General features: G+C 42.0%; 1 protein-coding gene across 1 annotated transcript in view; it reads right to left on the bottom strand.

Moving 5' to 3' along the window:
• PDK3 (pyruvate dehydrogenase kinase 3) overlaps positions 1-20541 on the bottom strand; it is a 120820-nt gene that overhangs the window by 23026 nt on the left and 77253 nt on the right. The window contains exons 4-7 of the mRNA XM_032772419.2: positions 19144-19328; positions 16867-16956; positions 1451-1528; positions 790-866 (exon numbers count right to left, since the gene is read on the bottom strand). Of these exons, the coding sequence (XP_032628310.2) occupies positions 790-866; positions 1451-1528; positions 16867-16956; positions 19144-19328 (430 nt within the window). The remainder of the gene's footprint in view (positions 1-789; positions 867-1450; positions 1529-16866; positions 16957-19143; positions 19329-20541) is intronic.

Below are 20541 nucleotides of genomic sequence, written 5' to 3' on the forward strand. Positions count from 1 at the left end.
CTGCTTTACAGTTTAACTTGTCAGTTATTCTGAAAATTAGTAAACAATTTTTCACAAGTTAAACCATTCAAAAGAAAAACTGACATCCCTCAACAGGAACATTAGCACCCAACCAAATATCCCAGCTTTTAAACCAGGAGCCAGCAACCTCTGGCACGCAGCTCGCCAGGGTAAGTACCCTGGGGGGCCAGGCCAGTTTGTTTACCTGTCGCGTCGGCAGGTTTGGGGAACTGCGGCTCCCACTGGCCACGGTTTGCCGTTCCAGGCACATGGGGGTGGCGGGAAGCGGCGTGGGTCAGGGATGTGCTGGCCGCGGTTTCCCGCCACCCCCATTGGCCTGGGACGGCGAACCGTGGCCAGTGGGAGCCGTGGTCCGCTGATGCAGTAGGTGAACAAACTGGCCCGGCCCACCAGGGTGCTTACCCTGGCGAGCCGCGTGCCAGAGTTTGCTGACCCTTGCTTTAAACCATCCAATAAGGCACAAATCCTGAGGAAAATAATAAGGTCTTGTACTATACCATGAAGGTTAGTGTTAGAAATTTTACCACAAGCTGTTTTGAATTAACCAAATGCAGAAAAGGGTACAACCATCACTGGAGAGTAAATGAGCATTTGAAGTGTGTGCACTAGGGAAGGGCTCAAGAGCTAACTTTCATCACATCACTCCAAATTTTCAAAAACAAAAAATATGAGAACGCGAGGAAGAATTTTTTTTCCAAACATAATGCCTGAGAAGAACCTTAGCTACAACATGCAATTACAATCAGAGCATTAATAAATCTTACCTACCTTGAACAACTCAAACAGCATATGAAACAGATGTGAGGGTACATAGACTACTTGAATAGGCTTGTCTGGAGTTTTAGCTAGAAATAAAAACTTCAGTTAGCTAAAAAGTTTTTTCAACATGTTCCCTTTGTGGTATCACAATTCACTCCATCTACTGTAGTAAGCTGAATTTGTAACAAATAAAGACAACTGTATAACTATGTTCCCTCTCACTTTCCAAACATGCAATAGTACAACTTGAAAACATACTTCACGATTAAACACAGAATGCAGTCGTATCAGACGGTAAGTAGAATCGGGCCTGGTAATTACCTACACAAGGTAAGTCGGAAGACAGCAAATGCAGCTGCCGGAAGTGATATTTGATTCACCATGCAGCACTTTCCTCTCAGCATCAAGAATTAAACAAATGCTCCTCTATGGTAGGGTGCTCCTACTACTGGAGTCACTCTATCTAACTAATTACCTTTGCTGCCCTAGAAGGGAGAGTAATTACGAGGGCAAGAAAAGAGACATCTCTGTATATGATCTTTGTAACTCAGTTTAAAATCTTATCTATTGACTAAACAACAGCTAGCAATTATACTTGTTCTATTAAACGTATATACCCCGCTCCCCAGTATTTCCTAGAGCACTTAAAATAAACTGAACTTTCTATTACCATTGAATTCTTCAACTTCCAACTCTGGTGCAACCAGATAGTACTGCTCACACAACATCTTAGCTGTTTCATAAGCATCTGTGAAAGAATAAAGCAGCATACTTTATCCCCAATTCTGCATTTATGCAAAAAGGCTAGCACTGTTCATTCAACACCTCAAAATACCAAGGCTGCAAGCAGATATCTGACTTTTTAGGCACTGATTTACAAGTCTGAAATCAGTGTGCATTTTCATGTTATTTTTACCGTATATCTATGTTCCCATCCCTCAAGAAAGAGCACATTATCTTAAAAAAGGATTTACTACTGGAAGTACTGAGTTATATGGGTTGTGCAAGCAGAGGCAAACAACAGTCATCTTGCCTTGGAAATGTATAGTAGTATGAGAGCATACTTAACAGCACACAGCTAGGCAAAAGGCATCCTTAGGACAAGAGCCAAGGGGTGGGTTACAAGATCTGGCAACTCTGGGATGGTTTAAGCCAGAGTTTCTCTAACAGGGGTCACCGCTTGTGTAGGGAAAGCCCCTGGGGGGGCCGGACCGGTGTGTTTACCTGCCCCGTCCGCAGGTCTGGCCGATTGCGGCTCCCACTGGCTAGACCTGCAGACAGGGCAGGTAGACACACCGGCCCAGCCCCGCCAGGGGCTTTCCCTACACAAGCGGCGACTCCTGTTTGAGAAACCCTGGTTTAAGCAGAGTAGGTGAAAGTAGTTGAGTATAGGCCAGCTGCTGTTCACTAAGGGTATGTCTACACTATGGGATTATTCCGATTTTACAGAAATCGATTTTTGGAAACAGACTGCATAAAGTCGAGTGCATGCGGACACACTAAGCACATTAATTCGGCGGTGTGTGTCCATGTACCGAGGCTAGCATTGACTTCCAGAGCGTTGCACTGTTGGTAGCTATCCCATAGTTCCCGCAGTATCCCCTGCCCATTGGAATTCTGAGTTGAGATCCCAATGCCTGATGGGGCCAAAAATTTGTCACGGGTGGTTATGGATAAATGCCGTCAGTCAAACTTCCCTCCGTGAAAGCAACGGCATACAATCATTTCGCGCCCTTTTCCCTGGATTGCCCAGACAGATGCCATAGCACAGCAACCACGGAGCCCATTTAGCCTTTTTTCACGGTCACTTTATGTCTACTGGATGCTGCTGACAGACATGGTACTGCAGTGCTACACAGCAGAATCCCCTTGCCTTTGCAAGTTAGCAAAGACGGTTACCAGCCGTACTGTACCGTCTGCTGCTTTGCAAGTTGACAAAAACAGTTACTGGTCATACCGTACCGTCCGCTGCTGTCATGGGTGCTCCTGGCCGGCCTCGATGAGGTTGGTCGGGAGAGCCTGGACAAAAATGGGAATGACTTCCCAGGTCATTCTCTTCTTTAAGTTTTGTCTAATGGAGAGTCAGTCCTGCCTAGAATATTAGGCAAGCTACCAAAGAACCAGAGAGGCAAACAGCTGCTCCGGGTCAGAGCCTCAGACAGCCCGCAGAAACGAGGAGCTGTATGCCATTCTAGGGGGTGCCCCTGCAACAATGCAACCCATTGCAACCCTCCTGCCCAATCCCTCCTGGGCTACCATGGCCATTTGAGTGGGGGGATAAGTAATAAAGAATGCATGAATAAGAAACAACACTGACTTTAATGCCTCTGCAAGCAGAGATCAAAGGGGGGGGCAGTTGGCTTACAGCAAAGTAGAGTGAACCACTATTCTGCACTTGCTCAGCCTACAGCTGAAAATGGGAATCTGTGATAAGCACTAGGATAGAAGCACAGGCAGGACTGAATCTCCATTTGTGTTTGGGCCTTTGGTTGACACTGGTAAAATACAAAATGTCCCAGGATATTTATGTTGGGGGACAGTTCCAAACAGCAGCTTAATTTTTTTATTTGCAGCAAGATGTAGAGGTCTAAGCAGCTGATTGTGAGCCCTCGTAACAAGGAGTAGGCACGACTGTGCGGTGCTGCTGACTGGGAGAGCAGCCTGAGGCAGAAGCTCCAGCTGGCATGATATTCCAGGCAGGAATGAATCTCCATTAGACAAAACTTAAAGAAGAGAGTGACTTGCAGTCACTCCCATTTTTGTCCAGACGCCCCCGGCCAACCTCACCAAGGAAAGCCAGGAGCACACAAAGGACAAAAAAAAAGGATACCAGTCATATAGTACCATCTGCAAGGCAAGGCAAGGCAAGGGGATGCTGCTGTGCAGTGCTGCAGCACCGTGTCTGCCAGCAGCATCCAGTAGACATACGGTGACACTGAAAAAAGGAGAGAAACGATTTTTTCCCCCTTGCTTTCGGGAGAACGGGGGAGGGGTTGATGACATATATCCTGAACCACCCGCGACAATGTTTTTGACCCTTCAGGCTTTGGGAGCTCAGCCCAGAGTTCAAATTGTTTTCGGAGAGTGCGGGAACTGTGGGATAGCTACAGTCGTCAGTCGCCCATCCCTCCGCGAGAGTCCATTTGATTCTTTGGCTTTCTGGTACACTTGTCTCAGCTCCTTAAGTCTCACGCAGCACTGTGTTGAGTCCCTGTTGTGGCCTCTGTCCATTATGGCCTTGGAGATTTTTTTCAAATGTTTTGGCATTTCGTCTATTGGAATGGAGTTCTGATAGAACATATTCATGTCTCCTTACAGAGATCAGATGCAGTATCTCCTATACGGTCCATGATAGAGCTCTTTTTTGACTGCGGGACTGCATGGTCACCTGTGCTGATCAGATCTCCACGCTGGGCAAAACAGGAAATAAAATTCAAAAGTTCGCAGGGCTTTTCCTGTCTACCTGCCCAGTGCATCTGGGTTCAGATTGCTGGCCAGAGCGGTCACAATGGTGCACTGTGGGATAGCTTCCAGAGGTCAATACCATCGAATTGCAGCCACACTAACCGTAATTTGAAATGACAATGTCGATTTCAGCACTACTCCTCTTGTTGGAGAGTACAGAAATCAATTTTAAGAGCCCTTTATATCAAAGTAAAGGGCTTCGTTGTATGGACGGGTGCAGAGTTAATTCAATTTAACGCTGCTAAATTTGAGATAAACTCAGTGTAGACCAGGCCTAAGCCTGCCCTCAATTGTTTTTTATTTAGAGAAGATATAGTCTGACAGTTTCTCCTACTGTAGCCACATGCCACACGCCACACTGCTTCAAATCTTCTGGAAGGATAGAATGTTACACAACATATGTTTGTGGACGTTGGAGCTCAAAGAAGGCACAATCAAGATTGCAGGATGGGACTGGTGAGTACCATAACCCTGTATTTAAGAGATTTAAGCACAGGTGCAATTTGACATTCTGGAAGGATACAAGGCACTATAGGCCAACCTTAAATCTGAATTTACAAAGTTTTTAGCCAGTGAACTTCCCTTGTTTTTTGAATAAAGTGGAGATAGTGTGGGGTCATGGTTGCAGGGCACCTGTGGTGAGGGAGTACAAAGGCTTCCTGGAAACACCTCATTGCCACTCAACTACCAGTTCTGATCTCCTCCTGGACCCGTCATACCCCCTAGTAGGATTTGAGGGACTTGAAGAAAAAGAGGGTCAGTGAGGAGCATACATATCACCTGCAGTCAGCAAAAGGGAGTGGAATGAAGCCCCAAACTTTGTACTACGATTTGGGGGGCTAGGTTAGAATGAGGGGTCTACGCACAAAACTCTTCAACACCGGAAAAGTGTGAAGATGCTCATTAATCTCAGTGGGATGTTCTCAGATGAATGAGACCAGATGAAGATGAATATGGTCTGATATAATAGCTCTGAGAGGGATTAACTGATTATTTCATCTCAATGGAGTGTTCTCTTCCCCTGTCTACCCCAGCTTCTGTTGTGGAATACCAATTATCAAGGCAATAACACTATGCAAGTAAGTTTTAGAGGAATTTGAATAATAAAGTGAACTCCTTACTGGGGGAGTTGAGGCAGGGCTTATCTGAGGAACCCTTTCCCCAAATGACTCCAAATTCACAGCCAGTATATACCCTTGGCCTTAATATGGCACAGCAATATAATGATAGTCCAGTAGTACCACCATAGGTATGGCTGCACCAGGATTTCCTTTTTAACAGGGGTAAAAAAAAAATCCTACAAACATTCTCTTTTGCATTAGAACATCATTTACAAATATTTATTGTAGTTTGTGCATTGTTTGATTTTTCTATAGTAGTTTTATATCATTTGTGGTTCATTCTGACTATTTTCAGAAGGGCCAAGCAACTGAATTTGTTTTAATGGCTTACATTTTCTTCAAATCCCTTTGTCACAGGAAAAAAATGGTTATTGACCTTACTTACAGTAACTGTGGTTCTCCGAGATGTGGTCCAACGTAATTCTCTCAGTATACATGGGAATCTTTTGGCCAGCAGCCTCCGTTGGCCCATTCTTACACCCTGTGTGTCCTTGCCCTCATTCCCAAGGGCATAAAAGGATAGAGCAGGGTCAACTGCCTTTCACTTCCTTTGCCAAAACAGAATCCAGGTGTTAAAGGATTCCATACCAGCAGGGAAGGAGGGCAGGTCACAGAATACATATGGACAACACAACTCAAAAAGAACCACAGTTATGTAAGATAGCTTTTTTCCTTCTTAAGAGTACTTGTCTACACACACACACACACACACACACACACACACTCTTACACTTTCCACTCCTGGTGACTTTCGAGCAGTAACCTGATGCTAAGAAGTGAATGCTCAGTCTATTTGAATAGTGATTGTAATACAGCTCTGCCAAAATGGGCAGCTGCTCTGTACGTCTTTACAGGGGAATAGTATTTAGGGAATGCATGCACAGAACTCCAAGTGGCTGCTCCACAAATTTCAGAAATGAGGACACTTCTGAATGACGACGGCGTGAGCCCTTGTGGAGTAAGCTTTAACTTGACTAGTAGACTCTGATCTAGCTAACTGGTAACGTTTTATAAAATCTGATATCCATTTAGATAATTTCTGGATTAAACAGCCTGTCCTGTAATACAATCTGACAAGGCAATAAACAATCTAGATGAGATCCTGAAGGCTTTAGTTCTATCTAGCTAGAAAGAGTGCTTTTAACACACTCAGAGAGTGTAACACATTCACTTTACTGTCACTAGAGTGAAATAAAAACATGTAAGCGAACTGTTTCGGAGGTCTCAGAGAAACTTTGTCCTTGTGAAAAACAGTTTACAGTGCGCCTGCCATGAATGCTTATAATTCTCCTGTGAGCTGACGTAATCACTACTAAGAATTCAAAAGCCAACCCTTCTCTTTCCAGTCTCACCCTCAGAATCACATTAAGATCCCAGGAGGAAGGAGATTCACCTATACTGGAGAGAACACATGCATTAAGCCCTTGAGGACCCTAGTCACTTTAAGGTGTGATGATCTAGCACAATCCTGTATTGGGGAATGCTGAGCTTTCATATTTGCTAGGTGAACTCTTACAGAGCTAACAGAGTCCTAATCTCTTTAATGAGAGGAGATAATCCAAAATTGTAGGAACATCAGACTCTGAGGGAGAGGTGCTGCTGCTCTGCTCAAATAGTGATGTTTTCCCCCACCTGGTCATGTAAACAAATCTATTGTAAATCAAAATGGATCAAGATTTCTCCATGTTGGTTAACCAGCCAGCATCCAGGCTGAGAGGTGCAGTGAAGCTGGTGTGGAAAAAGGATGAAGAAGTTACTCACCTTGTGCACTAACAATGGTTCTTTGAGATGTGTGTCCCTAAGCGTGCTTCACTGTAGGTGTGCTTGCATGACTGCGTTGCTGATCGGAGAACTTCAGGAGCAGTGTCCATTAGGCCTGTACACCTGCTGTCTCCCCTCATGCCCTACCACAAGGCTAGTCGGCACATGTGGGCTAACCCCCCTCAGTTCCTTCTCAACGGCCCCTGCTAGAAACAGAGCTATTCACAGTCCATGAGGACCATTACTTTCAATTTGCATCTCTATAGTTAGTCTCCTTGTTCTTAGTTGTAGTTCTAATTTTTCCCTTTTTCTTAACTTTTCTCTCTAAAAATAAAAAATAAACAGACTTTTTCTCCACTCCTTTTTTCCTTCCCTTCCCCCACTGCGACGTGCCCAGGTCACCGGGCTTCAAGAAGTGCCTCTCTTGCAAAGAAACGATCCCTGTCACAGACAAGCACTCCCAGTGCATTCACTGCTTTGGGAAAGGACACATTCAACAAAAGTGTGGTCTCTGCCAGCAACTCAGGCCCTGGTCTAATAAGGACAGATGGCTCAGACAAATGATTATCTTCATGAAACCGGCTCTCCAGACCCATGCCATGAGTTACCTGGCAGATGTGAGACTTCCCCTCAAGCCTCAACATCTAAACGTTGTGGGCTGAAGAAACAAGTCATTGACTCCACTCACAATATAGTTGAAAAAGAGTGGGAAGTGTTTACAGTGAACCCTGAGATAGCCGTAAATGCTCTCTAGCACACTCGGTGCCGATGGTACCAAGACCTTCTCAGACCAGTACCCATGGCTCATGGACTTCCTCAGTGGCACCATTGACAAGCCCATAGTCCCGATGGACACAGGCACTGAGTAAATGGCACCAAGGGACAAGGACATGAGTAAGCACTCCTCTAAAAAGATCCTACACTGATACTGTCATCAACACCTCATTAGGCACCAAAGCGACCAGTGTGGACAAAATCTCCATCCCTCCTGGTACCACCAATGGCACCAAGTCAGTGAGCAATACTAGAATTCTAACACTCTAGGGACCTCTGTATACCAGATGTATTGGAGCCTCCTCGGTGCCAAGACCTTCACAAGTTTTTGCCTGGCACAGAAGTCTTCCAGACTGCCCCCTCATGTTCCTCCGCTCTCTAGCGAGGGCTCGAATTGCAAACCTGAGGTGGTGTCATCACAGTACTCATTCCAGGCTCTTTACAGTGCCCGATATTAACAGTAGTAATACTGGGAATCTTGGGCTGTATATCGCCACCATGCCTCTTCAGCTTCTAGTCCAACCCTCAAGGCACACCTCTTCAGCCGTGGCTTCCAGAGCTCTGGAACCTCTGGAAGAAATCATGGAGGAACACGAGAGCACTGCAGAGGAAGAAGTGACCCCAAGGATATATCCTCCTCCCCAAGAAAGGCTGTCTGCTTCCCCTGCCATCTGTGGCAGATGACTTTTGCCTCTTCCAGGACATGGCGAAGAGAGTGACAGACACTCTCCAAATATCACTAAAGGAAGTCAAGCACACCCACCATCATCTCCTTGACATACTTCACTCAGCCTCTTCTTCAAAGATCGCCCTACTATTAACGAGGCCCTGGTCCTGGCAAGAATCATTTGGCAGACCTCAGCATTGTTGGCACCTACTTGCAAGTGGGCAGACAAATATTATGGCCCAGCACGGCAGACTGAGTTCTTCTTCTTCCACCCTCCACCCAATTCCATTGTGGTTAATTCCCACAGCCATCAATACCAGATGAGGTCCACTGCCTATGATAGGGACTGGAAGCATTTGGAAGCATACTCCTTGCTTCTTTTTCTTTTGGCATGAACTTGAAGTTTTTCTGGTTCCTACACTCCTGGGCAGTAGTGACCACAAGTGATCCATGCGTGAAGTGAATATAAAAATATTCAGATCTCAAAGAGAGAACTTATTACCTCCTATCAACTTTCTTTGACACTGGCAGTATGGTGGGTGATGTCTGTCACAAAATGTGTGCATGTTCTAATAGACCGTCATTAATGCGTTGTCAGTCTTTCCAATAATGAAGTATGCAGGATGTCTAGACGTGTGCGATTTTTCATGTACAACCTGTACCCACATCTCTAATGTTTCAGCCATTCTTCTGAGGAGATTCTGAAAAGTTTTGTAGTTATCTGGATGTGATGGTGTCAGTGAAACTACAGCCTCATCAGTTGATGAACAAATGGCAGCGAGAGTGACATCAACAGCATGATCTTACTCCTCAGAGGCCTTTAGCTGTCATGGCTGAACTGGAGATGCTTAGGCCGCTGCTAGGGTTGAACTCCCATAGATTCTACAGGGAAGGGCAATTTGTCTCTGGAGTGGACAGAGGAAGGCTTTCTAACATTTGGAGAGACCCCAGGAGCCCAGTCAAGGCAGGAGTGAGGTTCATAGGCAAACTGCGTATGAAGCCGAAAAGGGGATTGGGGAGTACCAGATAGAACATCCCTCCCTATAATCCCTGTGTTTATGTTGATACACAGGTACACTGAATTCTGACGGAGGTATAGTAGAATCAGGAGTCATTAGGAGAAGCCTCCACACTCTAGTCTGAGGCTGATAAAGAAAAGGAATACTCCTCTAATGGTGGAACAGGAATCACTGTAATTGCTTTGGGAACAACCCTTACAGACACCATATGTGCACTCTGTGCCAAGCTTCTAGTGTAGCTTGGTACCGATGTGGGATGATGACTTGGGAAGCAGAAAATGCTGTAGCATGCATCAAAGAGGCAGGACCCCAGGAACTGGTAGCAGACCCAGTGCTTACTAAGGAACTCTTGAAAGAAGATTGCTCAGGTTTGGATGGATCTTGTTTATCCAGATCAGAGGCTGGTCTCAGATTTATCCAAGAGAAAAAAGGTTTCAGTGAGCTTCTCTTGTTTTCTGAATTTGTTATGAAAATGAACAATGAATAGAACATTTGCTCATGATGTGCCGCTCAGTGAATATAAAAATAAACATTTTAAGTGGCCACAATTAAGCAGTATAGCTGTCTTGCTTACAATACTTAGCAATACTTAAAACTGCTTGGAGATGTTTGTTCAGCCGCGAGGACTGAAGACCCAGTGCCAGATAACAGAAAAAAGTGTTTAAAAGCATTACCTGAAAAGAAACCTAACAACATACACTTAACTAACAAAACTATACTGCAACTATTCTAAAAGTAACTGTAGTAAGAGGAGACCCTGAGATATAAACCTTGATATCAGAGGCCCAGTATGAGGCCTAAGGCCTGAACTAAAGTAATGGTCAAGACTTTGCTAACATAAAGCAAAGTTAAGCTGTGAGCCAGAGACAGGCCCTGCTCACAGAAGCTGGCAAGGAAAGGGCTGATGCTGCAAAAAGAGACATACCTAAAAGGTAATGGACACAAGATATCAGAACATTCGCAGACTTGTACACTCCACACAGATAACAAGGAACAAGCTGACACATCCCAATGACAGGGCCAAAAGGGTAATATGATGGATAGAGTTGTTTTGTTCGAACCAGTATTTACAAGATGAGAGGCGGCACCTTACTACATAAAGGGGTTGTACCTTGCTACGTAGAGGGTTGCACCTCAATACGTCAGGAGTGATGTGTAACTTGTCTATCTCTGTATAAGAATACATCTCTGAGTGGATGTCTTTGTCCAGCCTAAGGGGCAGTGGAAAGTCCTGCCACTGACTGAACTGAGTCCATTGCCAGAGGACACATACTCGTAGTATGTCCTGTTGAGTAAAGTCTAGAGGGAACTATTACTGTGCTTCATTTGACAATAAACCAGGCCGACGTGCCTTCGTACCTTACTAGAGTCTGTGGTCACTGGGGGTTCTCTCAGGGTCTGCTGTGTCAGCTCTCTGCGCAGAGCTGGGACAGCACACAGAGGGAACACACGCACGCAGATGATTGATATCAACATTGAACAGAGCAGAGCACCACACTGGTAGCTACTGACGACAGTAACTATCTACACAAATTTAAAAATTAATTATGCAAATATGCAAAAATAAAACATATTGCTTGCAAGTCTGTCTCTTACCCATGGGCAATAAGAAGGAACTCAAAGACAGTTGGTCCCACTCTGCCATTTTATGCTTTCAGGATGGAGGCTTGAGGGCACTTATAATACAGGCCTGGGCCAAAGGATACTGCTGGCCAAAAGATTCCAATCTCAAGAGCACTAGGAACATGGGTACCAAGAGTGGAACACATCGAAAAGCACTTGAAGAACTCACTTAGAAGGGTGAAACTGATAGGTGTGGATCCATGGTGTGTGTAGCTTATATTAATTATTGTAGAAACTTGAAACGTGTTTTCCGTGTTTATTTTTCATGATTCATATAAGTTACTACACCTCTACCCTGATATAAAGCGGTCCTCAGGAGCCAAAAAAATCTCACTGCCTTATAGGTGAGACTGCGTCATATCGGGTACGCCGTGCTGGACTGGACCGGCTTCCCCGGTGGTGATTTAAAGGGCCTGGTGCTCCAGCTGCTGCGGGGAGACCCAGGCCCTTTAAATCACCACCGGAGCTCCAGCAGTGGGGTTCGGGCGGGGATTTAAAGGGCCCGGGGCTCCTGCAGCAGCCAGAGCCCCAGGCCCTTTAAATCACCGCTGGAGCTCTGGCAGTGGGGCTAAGGTGCTGATTTAAAGGGCCGAGGGCTCCACACAAATTCAGACATAACGCGGTAAACAGCAGGGCTCGGACGGTGCTTTAAAGGGCCCAGGGCTCCCCGCTGCTTTATTGCGTTATATCCGAATTCGTGTTATATCGTGACATGTTCTATTGAGGTATAGGTGTATTTTGTCTAATGGTAGTATCTTAGTGCTGTGTAACAATGTCAACCTTACACCAGTCGTTAGAACAGGGCTCTCTATCCTGGGTGAGTATCTTGATCCTCAGCAATCCCTTTGATCACAGACACTGCTGAGAGTCACCGCTACTTACCTTTTTTTTTTTTCTTTTTTTTTTTTTTTAAACACAGAGTCCCATTGGTCAGGAATAGGATGAGAAGCACACATTGCGATTACATTAACCGAATGCTGCTGCTTACTACAGTCTTTCATCTTCCCTCTAATTAATTACTTAAATTTTCCTTGGCAATACTTCTAATGTAAATTTGATTAAGCATGTGGATTTCAGAACATGGCTCAAACCAGAAACTGTATCCTCAGGGCCCAACTTCCAGAAGAAGACCATGCAGAGTACAGGCTGAAAGCAACTAATGATTAAAGGTCTAGAAACATGACCTATGAGAAAAGGTGGGAAAAAAAACAAACCTAGGTTTGTTTAGTCTGGAGAAGAGAAGACTGGGTGGGGGAAGAAGAGGGAGAGACATGATAACAGTTTCAAGTATATAAAAGGTTGTTACAAGAAGGAGGGAGAAAAAAATATTCTAGTTAACCTCAGAGGATAGGACAAGAAGCAATTAACTTAAACTGCAGAAAGGGAGGTTTAGGTTGGACATTAGGAAAAACTTCCTAACTGTCAGGGCAGCTAAGCACTGGAACAAATTGCCTAAACAGTCTGCGGAATCTCCATCATTGAAGATTTTTAAGAACAGGTTAGACAAACACCTATCAGGAATGGTCCAGTTATTACTTAGTGCTGCCTTGGATGCAGGGGACTGGACTAGAAGACCTCTTGAGGTCCCTTCCAGTCCTATACTGCTATGACTCTTTGCACAAAATATACATTCTTTGAAATCTACTTAAGGCAGAGCTCAAACTCACCGTATGTGGGTACTTCTCAGGTTCACTGACTACAGTATGTCAGTTTTTTGGTTTTGTGGACTATTTGGGGTGTCCCTTACTCAAACTATGAGGTCATTTGAACACTAACCCTGGCCCCAGGCCTCCTTAAGACACAGCAAACTTTCAACAAATGAACATGTGGATTTTAGCGCACTTAAAAAAATCAGTAAGCTAATCTCAACTGGAAGTGGGTGACTATTTGGCAAATACGTAGTAAATTTCCCAAGAAAATGCATTTTGAGGGGTACTGAAACTATGAGAATTTGGGTCAAAGTCAGCAAATAGTTTTAGCTGGAAAAAAAACCCAAAATGAAAATTTAAAAAACGTCATTTCATATCAACATTCTGTTTCAAAGTATCATTTCAAATTGATTTTAAAAATATTTCATTTTACCTTAATAAAAAGAATTTCAGTTTTTTGTTTTATCAAGAAAAAATGAATAAAGTCAAGTTTCAGTTTGAAACTGTTTCCCCTTCCCTTCTAATTTTTCAGTTCAGCCACTGAATCAAAAAACAATTATTCATCAACTCTAGTCTCATCTTTAACTAGTGGTGCTACTGTCTCACTATAACAAAACAACTCAAATAACTAAGGATTATACAGCCATTCTCAATATTTATTAGATCAATACTTATTAGATTTAAATGTTGTAATACAGTAGCTTAAACTTCAAGACTCATCAATATGGCATCAATAATTACTATGGTTTAGAACAGGAAAACAAAATCAAAGGAACATCAAGAATCCATTTCGATTATATTTTCTGCTTTGGCAATCTATGCCATATCTCCACCACCTGCTGACAAAAAATTGCAACACATTGCACACAAAAGCTATCCTGGAAACACACTGCACAAAACAGCACTTCTTATAAGGCAGCCATTGTTAACTGATAAAAATAAACTGTTTCACCAATTACAATGTATACTGGAAAACACTAATTTATGAAGAATTTGCAACTGCAATGACTTCACAAAAAAAGAAAGAAAATCTGAATCTATAGGGTTAGAATTCTTTGATATCAAAATAACACAAACTCTTATAATTTATTCTCAAGTTTTGTAATTTATAGTTATTTATAATTCATACACTATATTTCACATGGTTTCACCAAACATTCAAAAACTGCTTTTAAAAAAGCTCAGTAAAAATGAGGTCACTTTGGGATAGTCACTTACTGCAAAAGCAAAACTGCGATAAGGTTAATATTAATTTTCAAATGCTTATAAAGCAGCAAGACTGTAAGTGAAACACTACAGACACATCAACTGATACACAAATGTATAACAAAGGGTGGAATAAAGTACCACATTGCAAGTGAAATTGTATTCAAGCAATCAGTACTACGGAATTAGCATATATATTAGGCAGCTGCTACTTAAATATTAAAAAATACTTTGTAATTCTGCTGTATTAGAGGCTTGCTGAACAAACTTGTTCTGTAGGGTTTAGCATGTCTTTTTTCTTCCTTTTTAATATACTTGAACGTCTATACTGTTGTTTTTATAAATGTGTTTTATAGCATATATCAAAATAAAAATTTCAAGTACAAGCATGGATAGATTCTGTAGTTTTAAAAAGGTGATTTGTTTTCCACTAGTTTCTCACATGGTATCTCTCCTTCCTTCATAAGGATCATAATACCCCTCCTAGCACTAAGGATTCCCTCCAACTATTTTCTTCATTTTTCTCCCCTCTTTTAAAGCATTGTGGTCACACTCCCTTAGAGGCCATCAGTTTTGCTCTTTGAGTTAATATAGAGGAAATCAGATCAACGGAGAACAGCATGAAGAGATACCTCCTCTCATGAGTGTAAAATGGTTATGCTTCCACTATGTTCATAGCCCTTGTCAACCTAAGAACTGAAGATCAAGATTTGATGCCCAACACCAGTTCTCATATGACATCCCAATATTCTTCCCCTAGATTACATCCTGGCATAGTTGGCCAATATGTCTTCACATAAGAATATATCAACCGAGAATTCAGAAACACAGATAACACTTATAGGTACCAATGTTTGTATGTCTGTACTGTTACAGACAACAAAAAAGATTCAGGGTTATTAATACAGTACTCTGAGTAATAATTCATTTAAAGTACAATACAGAAATATATTTCTTGCACCCCGCAGAAGCAGTGCAAAGGCTTGGGGGAGTCGGGGTAACAGTGGACTTGAGGGAGAAGGAAGTAATTGCTGGGAAGGAGCCTGGGTGTGAACTTGGAGGGTTGTTGGGTATGGATGGGAAAAGTATGAAACAGGTTTTTTGCGGAGGCGGGGAGGGATTGTTAGGGAGCTTCTCCCGTACAGACCCTGGCTGACCTCTAGTCTCTCCCATTCAGTCAGGCATATCTGCCCCTGCCCCTGACCCTGCCCCTGTCCCCCATGTGTCCTTGAACTTCCTGTCCACATGTATCCCTCCACTCTCACTCAGACATTTCTCTTCCTCATCTGGCTCTGCACCTCCTCCCCCATCCCCAGGTGTCCCTGCACCCCTTCTCCCTGTCATAGAATCACAGAATATCAGGGTTGGAAGGGACCTCAGGAGGTCATCTAGTCTAGCTCAAAGCAGGACCGATCCTCAGATTTTTGCCCCAGATCCCTATATGGCCCCCTCAAGGAATGAACTCACAACCCTGGGTTTAGCAGGCCAATGCTCAAACCACTGAGCTATCCCTGTCCTCCATCTCCACACGTCTCTGTATCCGCACTCAGATGTCCCTATGTGGCCCTGCACCCCCTCCACCATTCCCATGTGTCTCTATGCCCCCACTTAGACACACTCATCTCCCTATCTGGCCTTGCACCTCCCTCCCCTCTGTGGCCCTATGCCTGCATTCCCATTCAGTCCCTGCCCCAGTCTGTCCTCCCTCACTAGCCCTTATGAGCCCCTGTCCAATCCCCCAGCAGCACCATGCTGTCTGTCTCCTCATAGCTCCTGTCTCCTGAGCTCGCATGACAGGCACCTCGAAGAAGGCAGGTTCTCTCTTCTCCAGCTGGCTGGAAGTTGCTGCTTTGTTCTATCTCCAAAGTGCCCTCAGGTGGGCAAAAGGCAGAACTGCAGTAACTTTCCAGTGAAGTTACAGTATTTTCTGATGGGACTGATGGGGGAGGCTGTCCTGTTCTAGCACCAAAGCGCCCTCTGATGAGCAAAAGGTGTAATTGCAGCAACTTCCCAGCAGAAGCTTTTTTCTGCACAAAAAATTTAAAATTATGTCTGCCTCATTAACTATGTGTGCACGCATGTGACAGAATTCCCCCAGGAGAATTATAATGTCACTTTCTTATGGTGTTTGTTTCTTTATTGTAGAGCCTTACTTGAATAATCGTACAAGAACAGATGATTACCTATATCCTTGATTTCCTTTAGAAAGTAGAATATGTATTCTTAAAATACTTTTTGGAAAATAATTTAACCACCACATCAAACATAAGAAAAGGATAAAAAACTTTAATCTGTCCTTGTAGTACAAAATAAAATTATAATTCTATTTTTTGTTATATTAACATTCCACTAGTTTCAGATTTTTGGATTTTGAGGCTACTAGAAAGTGTGATCTAGTAGATAAAGCACCAGGCTAAGACACAGAGACATGAGTTCTAGTTCCAGTTCTAGTTCTGCCCCTGGCCTGCTGGGTGTCCTTGGACAAGACTGTACTTCACCTCTGTCTCATTTTCCCAATATGTAAAAAGGAGATAACTGTACCCACCTTCCTAGTAAAGTACATTGAGATCCAAAGGTGAAAAGTGCTGTAAGAGCTAGATATTAATAATATTATTAGAAACATTGATATTTTTATGGCCTCGCTATAAGCAACTGAATGTGTATCATTCCATAGGAGGTTTTTTTAAATTTTAATTAAATCGAAATAAATTTTCTGCCTTGGACACCTTAACCAGTTATGTATGTATAACTGTAAATTGGGGTTTGAAACCCCAATGCAAATATTAAATTTATCTACTGACCTTTTACAACCTCAGCCACATTACAGGTAGGATCAATACTTCCAATATGCTTGGGATGAGCAGGATTAGTATCTCCACCGAAAAGGAGTGCTAAGAGGAAAAAAAGTTGATAGTTAAGTGAATGGCTATTACATTTAAAACAACATAAAAAAAGTTAAATCAGACAATGTGTTGACAAGATTCGGTGTCACGCTGCAAAAAAGATAGTCCTCCATAATGTCAGTCCCTGATCAAGACTACTGCCCTCTCGCTAGGAAAAAAAACACTTTGTTTAGTAATTATAGCTTGCAATATCTGATATGATGTGAGAAATGAATGCATGGGAGTCCATTTATGTCTATCCAGAAAAAAGAGAGAAAAAGTCTTAGTTCTCAGGATAGACTAGAGCAGGGGTAGGCAACCTATGGCATGCGTGTTCAGTGGCACTCACACTGCCTGGGGTCCTGGCCACCAGTGCAGTGGGCTCTGCATTTTAATTTAATCTTAAATGAAGCTTCTTAAACATTTTAAAAATCTTATTTACTTTACATACAACAACAGTTTAGTTATACATTATAGACTTATAGAAAGAGACCTTCTAAAAACGTTAAAATGTGTTACTGGAATGCGAAACCTTAAATTAGAGTGAATAAATGAAGACTTGGCACAGCACTTCTGAGAGGTTGCCGACGCCTGGACTAGAGTCAGTACAGATACAACTGAATTCATATAATTATGTCAGTGCACAGCTATTACAATAATGAGGATGTTACAATAAGAAGGTCCCAGTAGGTAGGAACTGTAAGTATAAAAGGTTTCTAATACTTAGCACCCATTCGCCAACAATAAATCAAACAGAATTCTGCAGGAGTCAAAGTCAAATTACTTGAAGCCTCTGTTTTCAAAACTTGTCCTAGCCATCTCTTTCAACACTTGAGAGCCATTTGCCCTTAACTAATCAAGGCTGGACCACTAGAGTTTATCTACACAAAGAAATTCCCTCAGTTTAATTAAAGGTGTAATATTAAACTGGTTTAGTTCAACTGCTTCAGCTTTGTACAAACTAATGATATAACCCAGGTTTAAATTGGTATGAGTGTCCAGACTCAATGTTGCACCAGCTAACTAAACCAGTTACCATCACAGTTAGTTAAACGGGTGCAACTGGTTTCCTTAGACTAGACCTACAAACTCTGATAATAATAAATAAAGGTTTCATCCTAACCTTTATTTTCTAAGAGGGGCCTTTTTATTTATCTAGCTTTGCTGTCTTTGTTTCTATGTCTGGCCAGATTTATTGCAAAGTGGATACACTTAATACTAATCTTTTTAGCCTTGTTATACTAGTGCATTTAACACCTTTCACTGGTCATATTATAAATAAAAGTTTCTGGATACACATGTAATTGTTAGTAAAATACCCTGGATTTAACATTTTTCCTACCATATAATCCTACCATATGCAGTGTGCCCACGTTGCTAAGATGTCACAAACAGAAAAATGAAACCCTAGAGCCCATGATACAAATATACACTTCAAGAGATCACAGGATTGACCTTAACTTTGAAATGCAACAAATATTGGTTACTGGGAGCTATGTAAGTAATTCCTTTCACACTACAAGATGAATACCAACAATGGATACTTGAACAGTACAAACCCAAGAATCTAATTGGAGGGAAAGTGTGAACATCAGAACTACTGTGTTGATTAATAAAGGGAAGAATAAAAACTTAATTCTCAGGTGAAAAATAGTTTTTTTAGAAAAGAAAAAAAAGAGGTTGGTGAATTAACAACAGGTGACAGCGTAACTTGCTGGAAACTATTTAGCTCTTAAAATATGCACAGTGAACAAACACACACACAAAAAACTGAAAAGGAGAAAGACTTTTTTGTGTCTGATGATGAAACGTGTCAAATCTACAGAGTGGACTGGTAGGCAGAGGAGATGCAGTTATTTTACTAGTACCTAAAAATAGCAGACCCAGTGTGCAAGGTGATGTATAAGGTAACGGTGAAAAAAATGTACAGTCACACTGACAAAATAGAACTGTGGAGCTTCACTGCAAGTCTATCACTTTGGAATACAGGGCTATTATTCTGCTTAGTGGTTCAGATTAATTTCTAGACACCTCAAAAATACTGCACTACTTAAAAAACCAATTGTCACAATATATCATATACCATCTTCACCTCAGAATATTAAAATTAGTCATTGGTGCGAGGAATGCCAAATCAATGCTGTCATTTTAGGTTTATAAGCAACCACCAAGTTGAAAAACAAAGCAATTACTTACTGTGCTGGTTAATAAGCATGCGGAAAGAGATGCGGTTGGTGTAGAACCTATCTAGAAAATACTGGATGTTACTGCTAACAAATGGATCAAAGCCATACTTTTCCTTGTACTCAATCACCCCTTGAGCCATGGTAGGAACCACATCATTGTGTCTGTTTCTTACTTTAATTAAAACGTCTAAAAAGCTGAAAGAAACACAAAATTAGAAAGAGAATGTTAGAGTAACAGGAATCTCTGCACCTCACACCGCATATAAGAATTTCTTATTGTTTATCCCCGAGAGTCTCCAAAAGTTTATCAAAGAAACAAAAGTCCAACTACATTACTACCTACCACATGTCATGCTAAAGGGAAATATATTAGGGTGCAACTGTATATTCAAACTACTGTAAACATTCAAGGCCTCTGGATAATTCTAGTTATGTCCCATAAAAAATTTATTTAAAATTGTGTTTTTGTCAGACCTTTCTTATCTGTCAGTCCAGAACAGATGTCACATATTCTGCTTGGTTCGCAAATTCTGCAGGAGACAGTGGATTGGTGGGGAGCTGTCTTAGAAGAGACCAGTTGGCTGTTTATCAGAATTACCAGAATGGTGTCCCCACAGTTTGTTTTTAGAATAGATACCAGATGGAAGGAATTTATGAGGATGGTTATGTTTAGGTAACGAGCAGTATCGCCATGTGCAGACACAATTCTGTTCAATTTCTTTTTATGCCTCTAGAGGGCAGAAAACACACAACGGTGCTTTCTCCTTTTTCCTGTGGTATCTTCCCCTTTGAGATTAACAAGTTTTAGGAGCTTACTTTCAGTTATTCTTTTTAATGGTATTGATGCAAGACAACAGTAGGCACATGTTCTAAAACAGATGGAAAATGTTACTTTCTTGTCGAAGCAGACCAGAGCCTGTGATATTTAAAGAATTACCCTTTCCTTTTACATACAATTCTTCTGAGGTACAAAATATTGAAAAGAACCATTCACGTTTTTAAAAAAGGATGACTTGAATATCTTTTTATTACTCTCAAAACGTGACAAGTTAGCAATCTTCACCTCTGACACTTTTCTCATTGACATTAATGATGATCATATACTACATTGACAATGCTTTTTTCCTTCCTTCAGGATCAAATAGAAACAAATGCAACATACTTTTCAAAAGGAAGCAAAGACTGATGTTTTTATTAAGTTGTAGCTGTGTCTGCAAAACTAAGGAGTCTTTTTATATGCTAACTCAATGGGTTTAAAATGAGCACAGAAGAAGAGTATTTGACAAACTGAGTGAATAATTCATTAAATTAGAACCTAAGCATCACCTCTGGAAGGAAATAATAATAATACATTAGATTGTATGAAGTTATAGAAAATGGAAGACTGATTAGTCACTAGTATTTACTT

This window comes from Chelonoidis abingdonii, chromosome 1, assembly GCF_003597395.2.
Source record: "Chelonoidis abingdonii isolate Lonesome George chromosome 1, CheloAbing_2.0, whole genome shotgun sequence".
In the NCBI taxonomy this organism is placed as follows: Eukaryota; Metazoa; Chordata; order Testudines; family Testudinidae; genus Chelonoidis; species Chelonoidis abingdonii.